Raw genomic sequence first — 15363 nt, 5'->3', positions numbered from 1 at the left:
GCTCACTCTTTGTAATTAATAGCTTTACTTTCATGTGTACCCCGAATATGAGCTTGGATGATTGCATTCCGTCTCAATCAGACATGTTGCTCTGTTCATTGAGTTCCTACAGTGTGGAAATAGGCCATTCGGCCTAACAAGTCCACACTGCCCCTCCAAACAGCATCCCACCCAGACCCATTCCCCTATCCCTGCATTCCCCATGTCTAACCCAAACATCCCTAGGGCAGTATGGGCAATTTAGCATGGCCAATCCACCTAGCCTGCACATCTTTGGACCTTGGGAGGAAACCGGAGCACCCAGAGGAAACCCATGAAGACATGGGGAGAACGTGCAAACTCCACACAGACAGTCACCCGAGGGTGGAATCAAACCTTGGTCCTTGGCGCTGTGAGGTAGCAGTGTTAATCACTGAGCCACCATGCTGCCTGAATTCTGCTGTTCTATACTACCTGACAGTGGTCATTAACCTTTCTTGTCTTGGATAGGTCTAACTCAAATTAGTGCTGGTTTACTTTATAATTGTTAATAAGAAAGTACACATGAATGTGGTGAATATTAGCAACAGCCCACAGGCAATCATGAGTAAGAAGGAGAGGTGATGGTCTAGTGGTAATGTTGCTAGACTGTTAATCCAGAGACCCAGATAATATCCTTGGGACCCAGGTTCAAATCTCGCCACAGCAGATGGTGAGTATTGAATTCAATAAAATATGTGGAATTAAGAGTCTAATAATGACCATGAATCTATTGACAATTGTCGGAAAACCCCATCTGGTTCATTAATGTCCTTTATGGAAGGAAACTACCATCCTTACCTGTTGTGGCTTACATGTGACTCCAGACCCATAGCAATGTGGTTGACTCTTAACTGCCCTCTGGGCAATTAGGGATGGACAATAAATGCTGCCTAGCTAGTGACACCTCATCTCATGAATGAATAAAGGAACAATGCACAGGTGATTACAAGAGAAAGTGACAATAAGTAGAACACTTACTAAAGACCCAACAATAATTTTTTTAATTTTTAAAATTACTACTTATAATTCAGTTTGAATAAACTAAAACTAGTATCAATATTGACAGCACAGTAGTTTCATGGATATCATGAAAACCCATCTAGTTTGCTGATGCTCACTAAGGGAAGAAAATTTGCTGTCCTTACTCTGTCTGGATTCCATGTGTTTCCAGAGCCACAGCAATGAGATTGACTCTGACTCTGACTCTGACTCTGAACCAGCCTCTGAAATGACTGTGAAAACCTTAAAACTAAAATGTGGCTCATCACCTTCTCAGGGAATGAGGGATGGACAATAATTACTGTCCTTGGTAGTGATGTCCACATCCTGTGAATACATTCTAAAGAAAGGTAGTCCAATACTTCTTATAAGTAGAAAAAATTCAGAAATAGGAGAAGAAAGCCATTTGACCAATTTAGCCTATTCCACAATTCAACTTGATCATGGCTGATTGTCCATTTCAACACCATACTCCTGCTGCCGCTACCACAGCCACACATACCCCCCCATACCTATTGATGTCTTTGGCATCTGGAAATCTTAATTGTTCTGATATATACAGTTGCTTGGCCTCCACCAGTTTCTTTGGTAGAGTTCACCACCTGAGTGAAGAAATTTCTCCACATCTTGATCCAAAATGTATCCTGAGTCTGTCACCCTTTTTCTGAATGTTGCCCCTACCAGGGGAAACATCATCCTTGCACCCAGTCTGTGTGACCCTGTCAGCATTTTGTTTGTTACAATAAAATCCACTCTCATTCTTCTAAACCTGAGTAAATCCAGGCCCAGTCAATCCAATCTCTTCTCATCTGCCAGCCAAGGAATCATTCTGGTGAACCTTCACTGCACTCCTTATATGGTGAGTCTGTCTTTTCATTGGTTAAGGAGACCAAAGATGCATGCGGTACTCTGGGTGTGGTCTCACCAAGACCTTGTACACCTGCTGTAAGACTTCTTTGCTCAAACCCTCTTGCAAAGAAAGGCCAGCATGCCATTTTCCTCTAACTGCTTCAAGCACTTGCATACTTGCTTTCAATGACTGTTGCACAAGGGCAACCAGCTCACAACATTTCCCAATTTATCACCAATGAAATAATACTCTACCATTTTGTTTTTCCAAAACAAGTAAACAACTTCACACTTATCCACTCACTCACCTTCTCTAAATTACTCTGAAGCCGTACAATTCTAGTTTTGTCATCAGTAAACTTGGAAATATTATATTTAATTGCCTCATTCCAAATTGTTGATTCTATTTTTCTGAGAAAATCCAAAACTAAATTTTTGACCTATCTCATCGATTCAATTTCTTTTAATTTCTTTTTAATTCCTTTAATTTCTCAGAATTCACTTTTGAAGAAATTAATCCTTTTGTGTTAAAGCCTGGGAATCTATCTTGAGTATTATTAGCATTCAAATCAATTATTAGATTGTATGATGCACTGAGCTCTGGCTCAAACTAACTGTCTTTAATCAGTTAGTTAAACATACTCATCGCTCCCCCCAGAAAAGCCACTTTGAGGCAGGAAGTGAATGGCTACATGACTTTCCCACCAGAATGCTAAGACTGTGATGAACATAAATAGAGCTGATTTTAATTACTCTGTTTATATAGGGTTGAGGGGTGGGTCTGGGTGGCATTGTCTTCAGAGGGTTGGTATGGACTTGATGGGCCAAATGGCCTGCTTCCACACTGATATTCAATGATATCTCCCTTAATGTCTATTCTATAAGAGTATTTTTCATTTCTTCAATTGAAAGTTCACTTTTCAAATGGGTTAGTGTTTTTCAAAATCCCGTTTAGATTATAATCTTACAAATTCTTTGCAAATTTATATTGTTGAATGTAAAGTTCTTAGTGCCCCCTTAAAAGGATTTGCATTAAATTTGGCATGGCTGTCTGGTGGAGTGAGCGTTGATGTGATTGATGACATGAAAATGTAATAATTCTTCATTTGAAAGGAGCAAGATAGGTTCAGCAATGTGTTTGTTGAAAACTTCCCCTCATCGCGACTCCTGGAGTGGGATTAGGCTTGATGTTGGGAACACTGGCACCACTTTAGGTGTAACTCTGCACCATTTACCCACACATTGCACAGCTAGTGTTTTGCAGGGTTATTCCACTCCCTCTGCTGTTTACCAGATTGCCTTTGCTTCTATATGACTAACATGCTGCCTAATCAGGTGGTACTCCTGATATCAGGACACCACCTGTAATGCAGACAGTAACTTTAATCTGGATACAGGCCCAGTTGCTGTTCTCAGTGAACAAGGTTCAGGTGGCTTGACATTCTAAGGTCTTCATGTGCTTATGTGAAAACTCCTTCCTTCCCCACTTACTTAATCAATTCACAATGCCTCTGAGAACTCTTGTCGTCTCTTTTGGCATTCTTAATCAGTTCTAGGCTCTGGTTATTGCTATTTTTCTGTTTTGGAATAACTTTGGCACCAGAATCCACCCATGATTGCTTACCAATCCCTATATGAGTGCACCAGGGCCTGTTATTGTGTTCCTGGTTCCCAAGCTCCTAGCTGCCAGCTCATACCATTGAAGCAATGGGTCCTGTCCATATTGTTTCATAGGTGTTATCAAGTGATTAGTCTGCCATTAACTCAAAGTTTTTCTTTGTTTTCCTTCTTCAGGAATTGCAACAATTAAAGTCACCATCCGTCATGCAAATTCCTTGGGTGGGGGCTTCCATTGCTGGACATGTGACATCCGTCGCCGTGGCACTCTCCAATCTTACTTTGACTGAATATTGTAGGGGATCATGTCATTAATAATTAAAAGGCTAATGGAAAAATTGATCTTTATTTCAGGGGCCTGGAATACAAAGAGATGAAAATTTTGTCTGTTAAATGTGGTGTTCAGTTCTGGTAAAATAGGTTTCATAGACTAGGCTTATACTTACTTAATGACAGAAGATAAACATTAATTAAGGTGTTTAAGAAGATTGAAGGAAGTGATAGAGCAGGTAGAGTAAAATTCTGCTTGGCGAGTCTTATACATGTGGATTACTTCAAAATTCGAGCTCAACAATTGGGGGTAATGCCAGGAAACACTTCACACAAATGGGCGAGTTATAGAATGAGACAGCATTGGAGGCCATTTGCTCCATTGTGCCTGTGTCTAGTATTTGTAAGAACAAGACAGTTCCTCACTCTCATGCTTTTCTTCCATAACCCTGATCATTTTGTCCTTCAAATATTTATCAATTCCTTTTGTAGAGTTGTTGCTAAATACATTTCCAGCACGTTTATAGACTGCATTGAAGAACAAGAACAAAGAACAATACAGCACAGGAACAGGCCCTTTGGCCCTCTAAGCTGCACCGACACATTTTGCCGTTCCATACTAAATCTGTCCTCACTTGCAGGATCCGTATCCCTAAAAATTGTATATTGTACATCACAACAACTCACTGTTAAATTCTTCTTCCTCAATTCACATCTAGTTCTTTTGCCACCTGTGTTAAATCTATGCTCTTGAGTTACTAATTCTTCTGCAATGTCTACAGTTTCTCTTTGTTTACTGTATCAAAACTCTTCCTGACTTTGAATACCTCTTTCAAATCTCCTCTTGACCTTCTCAGCTCTAAGGAAAACGATATCAGCTTCTCCAGTCTGTCCCATCTGAAGTCTCTCATCCCAAGACCCATTATAACAAAACTCCATTGGACTCTCCCCAAGGCCTCAAACTCCTTCCTAAAGCATGGAATTATACACAACACATCAGCCAGTGTTTTGTACTTGCTTTTGTATTTCATGCCTCTATGAATAAAGCCAATCATCCCGTGTGCTTATGTCACAGCCTCTCAACTTGTCTTACTATCATCAGATGTGATGTTAGTACACTTACCAGCTTTCTTTATTCCTCCACCCCCTTTAAAATTATGCCTTTTAATTATATTGCTTTTTACCATCCTTCCTATGACAACAAATCACATCATTGTGTTGTTGAAATTAACTGGTTCCCCAGAGAAGCTGGATACGAAGAAATTGTTGTTGTCAAGGTTAGTAATTGATCTCATTGAATATTGGAATAAGCTTGAAGGCTGCAATGGCCTCGTTATTTTCCTATGATAGTTCAAATTAGGTCTGAACACAAACATAAGCCTGTGAATCACTTTGGTAAAGCACATGCATGAACTATAGGTTTTTTTTGAACAGTGCCTTTTTGCATAAAGCTTCCTTTCATCATTTATTCTCCCTTTTAAGAGAATGTGTTAAAATTGCCTTTTGATCTGCAACAGATGACCTCTGGCTTGTTTCCAAACATTTCCTCCTCTTCTAATGAGACTGGCATTGCAAATTTCCTCTGAGAAAATCATCAGTTGTTTCCGGGTAATTGTGAGGCTATACCTGGTCTTCACTTTACTGATGACATTCTCATTACTGGAAATTTGGTCAGTTACTACAGTGGATCATTTTATATTTTTATTAAATTGACAAATATTATCAAGGACCATGTTTGTATTTGATGTTTGAATTGGCAATTGTACAATACCGGTTTAAATACAAAATATTTCTTGTCTCAATTTGACAGCCAAATCAAGGCAAATGATTTGCCAAATTTTGTAAATCTCAGTACATACCCTGCTCAGTGCCATCTGATGCTCAAACCACATCTTTTTCTGGGCAATGACAAAACACCCTGTATAATTGTTGCTTCACAATGACATCTCTGCACTTGACTGAAGATCCCAAAATGATTGCAAATACCTTGTGTAATATTCAATTAGCCATATGTGGGATTCCTCTTTGTGAAGCAATTTTAAAAGTTAGTGAGTGTTTTGAATAAGAGTTCAATACTTTTTGCCTTCAACTAATTTGTTTTAGGTCTCAAAGTGTCCCTTCTACATTTTGTTTGAATGCTTTAGTCGGTTGAACCCTGGAACCTGGTTGCCACACTGTCCCTCAAACACTGCTAGTAACTAAAGGTTGTGCAGTAATTTTCTGTTTAGAAATCATTTAAAAAATGATTTATTCACGAAATTTAAACTCTAACCGGAAAGCAGAAGAAGACACTGCTTTGACAACCCATGCCCAGGAGTGGGTGCTGCAGCCTGAGTAATTGTAATGCGCTTGGTATTCGAGATTTGGAGTGAACCCTTCCTTAACAAAAACCAGAATTTGTTGGAAAATCTCAGCTGGTCTGGAAGCATCTATCGAGTGAAATCAAAGTTAACATTTCGGGACCGGTGACCCTTCCTCAGAACACTTAACCCTTCCTTCGCCGACTTGCTGGAAGAGGGTTTTGCGTTTTGTTTTTGGTCCTCTGGTTTTTTTGTAGCTTGCACATTTTCATTATTAGAAGGGAACCAAGTCTCAGGGACTGGTTTGATACCCACTTCTTGGGAACAACTTCCGACAGTGAAATTTGGGAATTCTGTCCTTGCCGCAGACATAACCACGTCGCCCTGGCCCGACCGCCTCCCTCCTGGTAATCTCCATCGGGCATTCTTTCCCTGGCTCTGTGTGACAGGATTTAGTAGCGATACAGTGCAAGCACCATTTGTTCCAATTAAAACAGACGACTGTATTGAGAATCTGATATTCTGGGTGAAAATGAGGTTTAGTATGGAAATAGTTCAATGGCTTGTTCGTATTTTGCTGCAATATGTACATTGTAAGTGATTTTTAATTATTTTGTTTTTCCTCAATAAAAGCTTTATTGCATCATATTTCTGACGTTTTTGCTGTGGTAGGTCAAACTTTGTAATTTAAGTTGTTTCATCGGATTGAAACTCGGCATTGCGTTTGAGGGTCGAGGTTCTACACAAATTCTGCGGCTGTAGTGAATTTGATGAGAATTCGATTTAACTGCAGCCGGTGTGAGAGCGGGACCATACATGTCACCGCAACAGGAACTCAGCTCCCGGGACCGGGCAATTGATTCTCCCCAACCCTGGACATAGCAGCCACGCAGGGGGACATGGCCAGTCCTTTCCCCCATCCCCGTCCAATACACTCAACCCAACACCATCATCCTGCTCCATGTCTCTGCGGGATTGAAGCAAATCCTGAGCTCACTTATCGGCCGGACTTGTCCTGTAGTGGGTGGGGAATCCGAAACTATTTACAGCACGGAAGGAGGCCTTTCTGTCAGTTTTGTCTGTACTGGCCCTTTGAAGAAGCAATTCGCCTGCGGTCACTCCCCTGCAACCGTTTCCTCTTCAAATAATGATTCAACTCCCCTTTGAAAGCCACAATTGACTCCAATCCACCAGCCACTCAGTGAGCCAATTCCAGACCTTAATTAACCAATGCACAAAACAATTGTCTTTATGACCCCATCACTTTTTGTGTCATACAATCCCTACAGTGTGGAAACAGGTCATTCAGCCCTTCAAGTCCAAAACCACCTTCCAAAGAGTATCTCACCCAGACCCCCCCCCCAATTTCCCATGGCTAATCCACTTAGCCTGAACATCCCTGGATACTATAGGTAATTTAGCATGGCTAATCCACCTAACCTGCACATCTTTGGACTATGAGAATAAACCAGAGCATCCAGAGGAAACCCACACAGACACAGAGAGAATGTGCAAACTCCACACAGACAGCCACCCAGGGGTGGAATCAAACCCTGGTCCCTAGTGCTGTGAGACAGCAATGCTAACCACTGAGCCACCATACCACCCTTAAATCTGTGCTCTGATTCTTAATCATCCAATGTCAACCATTACTGTCCATTTACTTTTGTCCAGACCCTTCAAGGATTTTGAATCCCTCATTCCAAGCAGTAGTCCCAGCTTCTACAATCAATCAAATAATGGAAGTTCCTTGTTACTGGGACCATTCTAATGATTATTTTCTGCGCCCTTTCTAACACCTTCACATCCTTGCCAGTTCACAGCCTACAACTGAGCACAGTACTCTAGCTGAACCCAAACCAGTAATTTATATGTTATAATTTCCTTGCTCTGTACTCTTTACTCCTATTTATGATTCAGAAAATTTAATGCTACATTAACAGTCATGTCAAACTGTTTGCCCTTTAATGATTTGCCCAATACATAAACAGAAAAGACAGAAACAAGCGTAGGCCATTTAGCCCCTCAAGCTTGCTCTGCCAGATCATGGCTGATCTGATTGTGGCGTTAACTCCACTTTCCTATATGTCACTCCAACCCTTGACTCAGCTATTGATCAAAAGTCTATCCCACTCAACCTTGAATATATTCAATGACCCAGCCTCCAGTCCTCTCTTAGGATTGGCTGACTGGCCAGAGAGTGGAGACGAAGGGTGGCAGCCAGTGGTGAGTGGAGTTCTGCAGGGGTTCGTGTTGGGAACCACAACTATTCACATTATACTTTAATGATCTGAACAAAAGAACTGAGGGCATTGTTGTTAAGTTTGCAGGTGACACAAAGGTAGATGAAGGAACAGGTAATGTTGAAGAGGCAGGGAGGCTGCAAAAGGACAGGTTAGGAGAGTGGATAGAGAAGTGGCAGGTGGGACACAATGTGGGGAAGTGTGAGGGTATACATTTTGGTAGGAAGAACAGAGGCACAGACTATTTTCTAATGGGGAAAGGCTTCAGAAATCTGAAGCACAAAGGGACTTAGATGTCCTAGTTCAGGACTCTCTTAAGGTTAACATACAGCTTCATTTAGCAGCTAGAAGGCAAATGCAATGTTAGCATTCATTTCAAGAGGGCTAGAATACAAGAGCAGAAATGTACTGCTGAGGATGTACAAGGCTCTGGTGAGACCACAGTTGAAATATTGTGAGCATTTTTTGGCACTGTATCTAAAGAAGGATGTGCTGGACTTGGAAAGGGTCCAGAGGAGGTTTTCAAGAATGATCCGGGGATGAAGGGCTTGACATGTGAGGAGTGGTCCAAGACTCTGGGTCTGTACTCGTAGAGTCTTAGAATCATACAGCATGGAAACAGACCCTTCAGTCCAACCAGTCCATGCCAAACATAATCCCAAACTAAGCCAGTCCCACATGTCTGCTCCTGGCCCTTATCCCTCAAAACCTTTCCTATTCATGTACTCATCCAAATGTCTTTTAAATGTTGTAATTGTACCCACATCCACCACTTCCTCAGGAAGTTCATTCCACACGTGAACCACCTTCATTGTAAAAAATTTGTCCCTCATAAATTTTTAAAATCTCTCTCCTGTCATCTTAAAAATATGCCCCCTAGTCTTGAAATCCCCTGTCCTAGGGAAAAGACAACTACCATTAACCCTATCTATACCTGTCATTATTTTATATACTTCTATAAGGTTGCTTCTCAATCTCCTATGCTCCAGTGAAATAAGTCCCAGCCTATACAGCCTTTCTTTATAACTCAAATCTTCCATACCTGACAACATCCTGGCAAATCTCTTCTGAACCCTCTCCAGCTTTATAATATCCTTCCTATAACACGGCGACCATGACTGGACACAGTATTCCAAAAGAGGCCTCACCAATGTCCTGTACAATCTCAACATGACTTCCCAACTCCTATACTCAAAGGACTGAGCAATGAAGGCAAGCATGCCAGATGTCTTTTTAATCACCCTGTCTTTATGCGATGCAAACCTCAAAGAATTATATACCTGAATCTTTAGGTCCCTTTGTTCTACAACACCATTCAAGGCCCACCATTAACTGTATAAGCCTTATCCTTGTTTCTTGTACCAAAATGCAATACTTAGCATTTATCCAGATTGAACTCCACCTGCCATTTTTTCAGCCCATTAACCCAAATAGAACCCCAGGGCACAGCCTCAGAGTGAAGGGACGACCCTTTATGAGATAAGGAGGAATTTCTTCAACCAGAGGGTGGTGAATCTGTGGAACTCACAGTGAGCCGTGGAGGCCAATCATTGAGTGTAGTTAAGACGGAGATGGATGGGTTCTTGATTGGTAAGGGATCAAGGATTATAGGGAGAAGACAGGAGAATGGGGTTAAGAAACATATGAACCATGATTGAATGGAGCCTAATTCTGCTCCTATATTTTATGAGAATTCAAATACTAACTACCTCAGACAAAAAATTGCCCTTTCTCAGCCTTAAACGAGAGACCCCGAAGTTTGAAACTATGTTAACTATTTTGAGTACACCTGACAGTGGGAGCATCCTCTCAGCAACCTCTGTCAAGTCCCATCAGCATCTTTATGTGTTCAAAAAGATCTCCTCATTATTCTAAACTCCCATGGATATAGGCCCAACCTGTTCAACCTTTCATCATATGATAACCCCATTATTTTGGGATGACTAAACCTTCTTAGAATTGCTTCTGATACAAATTTATCATTTCTGAAGTAAGAAAATTATGCAGCTAATCATAGAGTTGTACAGAACAGAAACAGACCTTTTGGTCCAACTTGTCCATGCCTACCAGGTATCCTAAACTGATTTGCCAGCATTTGGCCGTATCTTTCTAAACCCTTCCTATTCATGTACCCATCCAGATGCCTTTTAAATGTTTAATTGTACCATCCTCCATCACTTTCTTGGGCAACTCATTCCATACACGCACCACCCTTTGTGGACCCCTTAGGTCCCTTTTAAATCTTTCCCCTCACACCTTAAACCTACACCCTCCAGTTTTGGACTCCCCTACACTGGGAAAAAGACCTTGCTTATTTACCCTATCCATGCCCCTTGTGATTTTATAAACCTCTATAAGGTCACCCCTCAGCCTGTGATGCTCCAGGGATAATAGTCCTAGCCTATTCCGCCTCTCCCTATAGGTCAAACCCTCCAACCCTGACAACATCCTTGTAAATCTTATTTGAACCCTTTCTAGTTTAAAAACATCTTTCCTATAGCCAGGAGACCAGAACTGAATGTAATATTCCAAAAGTGGCCTAATCAATGACTTATACAGCCACAATATAACATTCCAACTCCTATACTCAATGCACTGACCAATAAAGGCAAGCATACCAAATGTCTTCTTCACTACCCTGTCTACCTGTAACTCCACTTTCAAGGAACTATGAAACTGTAACCCAAGGTCTCTTTAGCCAGCAACACTCCCCAGGACCTTACCATTATGGGTATAAGTCCTGCCCAGATTTGCCTTACCAAAATGCAACACCTCACAATTATCTAATTTGAACTCCATCTGCCACCCCTTGGCCCATTTGATCAAGGACCCGTTGTACTGTGGGGTAACCTTCTTCACTATCCACCACACCAACAATTTTGGAGTCATCTGCAAACTTACTAACCATACCTCCTACATGCACTTCCAAATCATTTATATAAATGACAAAAGCAGTGGACCCAGCACCAATCCTTGCGGCACACTGCTGGTCACAGGCCTCCAGTCTGAAAAGCAACTTTCCACCACCACCCTCTGTCTCTTACCTTCAAGCTAATTTCACACCCAAATGTCTAGCTCTCCCTGGATTCCATGTGATCCAATTGTACTAATCAGTTTACCACGTGGAACCTTGTAGAAAGCCTTGTTGAAGTCCATATAGACAAGGTCCACTGCTCTGCCTTCATCAATCTTCTTTGTCACTTCCTCAAAAAAACTCAATTACATTAGTGAGACTCAATTTCCCATGCATAAAGCCATGTTGACTATCCCTAATCAGTCTTTGCCTTTCCAAATACATGTAAATCCTGACCCTCATAATCCCATCCAACAACTTACCCAACACTGACATCATTGCGGTGTAACCAGAAACAAACATTCATGTTATGAGTAGAATAAGCCACTTCATCCCTCAAACCCGATCCATCATTTAAAAAGATCATGGTTGATATGATTGTCACCACAACTCCATCTCCTGCATAAACCTGAGAATCTATCACCCCTTTGCTTACTAAAAATTGATCCACCTCTGCCTTAAAAATATAAAAATACCCTGTTTCCACTCCTTTTTCAGGATGAGATTTCCAAAAAATCTCCACCCTCTGAGAGAAAAATAATTGCCTAATCTTTTTCTTGGAACTCTTGTTCTAAATTCTCCCACAAGGGTTTCTGCATCCATCCTGTCAAGCCCTTTCAGGAGCAAGTCACATCTTCCTTTTCGAAACTCCAGCAGATACTAGCCTAGCTTGATCAATCTTTCCTCAGAAGGCAACCTGCCTATTTCAAATATTAGTCCCGTAAACATTCTCTAAATTGCTTCGAATACATTTAAATCCTTCCTTAAATAAGGAGACCAATACTGGACTTTTTTTTTATTCACTCGTGGGACATGGGTGTTGCTGGCTGGCCAGCATTTATTGCCTGTCCCTAGTTACCCTTGAGAAGGTGGTGGTGAGCTGCCTTCTTGAACTGCTGCAATCCTCATGCTGTAGGTTGATCCACAATGCCCTTAGGGTGGCAATTCCATGATTTTGACCCAGCAACTGTGAAGGAATGGCAATATATTTTCAAGCCAGGGTGGTGTGTGGTTTCGCTGGTGGTGGTGTTCCCATGAATTGCTGCCCTTGTTCTTCTAGATGGAAGTGATTATGCGTTTAGAAGGTGCTGTTTGAGGATCTTTGGTGAATTTCTGCAGCACATCTTATAAACAGTACACAATGCGATTGCTGAGCTTTGGTAGTGGAGGGTATGGATGTTTGTGGATGTGATGCCAATCAAATGGGCTGCTTTGTCCTGGATGGTATCAAGCTTCTTGAGTGTTGTTGGGCTGCATTCATCCAGGCAAGTGGGGAGTGTTCCATCACACTCCTGACTTGTACCTTGCAGTTAGTGAACATACTTTGGGGAGTCAGGAGGTGAGCTACTTGCCACAGTATTCCTAGCTTTTGCCCTGCTCTTGTAGCCAATGTGCTTATGTAGGAATCCAATTGCATTTCTGGTCAATGGTAACGCCAAGAAGATGATGGTGGGGTATTCAGTGATGGTAACACCATGTCAGGGTTGGTGGTTAGATTGTCTCTAATTGGAGATGGTCATGGCCTGGCATTTGCCTGGCACATATGCTATTTGCCACTTGTCAGCACAAGCCTGGTTATTGTCCAGATCTTGTTGCATTCGAACACAGATTGCTTCAGTAGCTCAGGAGTAGTGAATAGTGCTGAACATTGTGCAATCATTGGCAAACACTTCTGACCTTACAGAGGGAAGATCATTGAAAAAGCAGCTGAAGATGGTTGAGTCTAGGACACTACTCTGAGGCACTCCTACAGAGATGTTCTGGAGCTGAGATGACTGACCTCCAACAACCACGGCCATCTTCCTATGTGCCAGGTATTACTCCAATCACCGGAGAGTTTGCCCGCTGATACCCATTGACTCCATTTTTGCTAGGGCTCCTTGATGTCCCACTTGGTCGAATGTGGCCTTACTGTCAAGGGCAGTCACTCTCACCTCACCTCTGGAATTCAACTCTTTTGTCTATGTTTGAACCAAGGCTGTAATGAGGTTACCAACTGAGTGACCCTGGCAGAACCCAAACTGGGCATCACTGAGCAGGTTATTGCTGAGCAGGTGCTGATTGATAGCACTGCTAATGACACCTTCCATCACTTTGCTGCTGGAATTCAGGGATTTACATATATATTAATCAATTAAAATTTTCTAACTGATTAAAGATTTAACAGCATCTTAGGTTTGTTTAATATATCCTCATCAGTGGTGTGACTCTTCAATCTTTTACTTATAAATTCTGTGTCTGATACTACCTCTCTTATTAACACCTGAAGAAGGAGTAAGACTCTGGAAGCTTGTGTTTGCAAATAAACCTGTTGGACTATAACCTGGTGTCGTGTGATTTCTGACCTAGTTCACCCCAGTCCAAAATCGGCACCTCGACATCATCACTTTACTGATGTTCAAGAGTAGACTGATGGGCAGTAATTGGCTGGGTTGAATTTGTTCTGCTTTTTGTGTATAGAAAATAACTGGGTAATTTTCCACATTGTTGGTTAGATCCCAATGTTGTAACTGTACTGGACAACAAGTCTTCAGTACTAATGCCAAAATGATGTAAGGGCCCATAGCCTTTGCAGTATCCAATTCCTTCAATTGTTTCTTGATATCACATGGAGTGAATCAAATTAGCTGAAGACTGGTATCTGTAACAAAAACAGAAGTTGCTGGAAAAGCTCAGCAGGTCTGGCCATATCTGAAGAAAAATTGGAATGTGAGAAAGCGTCACTGGACCTGAAACATTTACTCTGATTTTTCTTCATAGATGCTGCCAGACCTGCTGAGCTTTTCCAGCAACTTCTGTTTTTGTTCCTGATTTACAGCATCTACAGTTCTTTCAGTTTTACTGGTATCTGTAATGCTGCGGACCCCTGGAGGAGGCTGAGATGGATTATATTTCAACCTGAGATAACAAGGTGTAGAGCTGGATGAACACAGCAGGTCAAGCAGCATCAGAGGAGCAAGAAAGCTGATGTTTCGGGCCTAGACCCTTCTTCAGATCTTCTGCACTAATGTGCTGGGCTCTTCCAAGTTTGAGGATGCAGATACTGGTGGAGCGTCCTCCTCCAGTGAGTTGTTAAATCATCTACCAACATTCATGACTAGATGTGGCAGGACTGAAGATCTGATCTGTTGGTTGTGGGACTACTTAGCTCTGTCTATCACTTGCTGCTTATGTTGTTTGTCATGCAGGTAGTCCTGTTTAGTGGCTTCACCAGGTTGATACCTCATCTTTAGGTATGCCTGGAGCTGCTCCTGACATGCCCTCCTGTGCTCATAATGGCATAGAACTCTAGTCGTGGTCTCATAGAAACATAAAAAAAGGAGCAGATGTAGACCATTCAGCCCTTCAAGCCTGATCTGCTTTTCAATATGATCATGGCTGATCATCCCTCTCAGTATCGCATTCCTGCTTTATCCCCATACCCTTTAATCCCGTTAGCCTTAAGAACTATATCTGCTCCTTCCTGAAAACATTCAATGTTTTGTTTCAACCACTTTCTGTGGCAGTGAATTCCACAGGCTCACCACTCTCTGGTTGAAGAGATTTCTTCAATGGCCTACCCCATATCCTTAGATTGTGACCTCTGGTTCTGGACTCTCCAGTCATTGGGAACATCCTGCATTAATCTTGTTTAGCCTGTAGAATTTTATTGGTTTCTATGAAGTCCCCCATCATTCTTCTAAAATCCAATGAATATAGTCCTAACTGATCCAGTTTCTCTGCTTAAGTCAGTCCTGCCATCCCAGGAATCATTCTGGTAAACCTTTGTTGCACTCCCTCCATAGTCAGAACACCCTGCCTCAGATAAGGAGACTAAGATTGCCACAATACTCACTAAGACCCTGCACAATTGCAGCAAATCTCACCAATGTCTAACCTCTGTCCTCTTGTATTTAATTGTATTCACTTTCCTAGATACTTTTCCTATCCATATAATAGCATTTTGTGATTTGTGTACTAAAATTTTCAGATCCCTCCGCATCTTAGAGCA

General features: G+C 41.7%; 1 protein-coding gene across 1 annotated transcript in view; it reads left to right on the top strand.

Annotated features, from left to right (window-relative positions):
• Positions 1 to 6650, top strand: part of gatm (glycine amidinotransferase (L-arginine:glycine amidinotransferase)) — a 33504-nt gene extending 26854 nt beyond the window's left edge. Inside the window, exon 9 of the mRNA XM_020513709.2 lies at positions 3664 to 6650. Coding sequence (XP_020369298.2) covers positions 3664 to 3776 — 113 coding nt within the window. The 3' untranslated portion in view covers positions 3777 to 6650. The remainder of the gene's footprint in view (positions 1 to 3663) is intronic.
• Positions 6651 to 15363: the final 8713 nt, after the last annotated feature.

The sequence above is a fragment of the Rhincodon typus genome, chromosome 33 (genome assembly GCF_021869965.1).
Source record: "Rhincodon typus isolate 14 chromosome 33, sRhiTyp1.1, whole genome shotgun sequence".
Taxonomy (NCBI): domain Eukaryota; kingdom Metazoa; phylum Chordata; class Chondrichthyes; order Orectolobiformes; family Rhincodontidae; genus Rhincodon; species Rhincodon typus.
The sequence above is the reverse complement of the archived record's forward strand: the minus strand, read 5'-3'. Positions and strand labels throughout refer to the sequence as shown.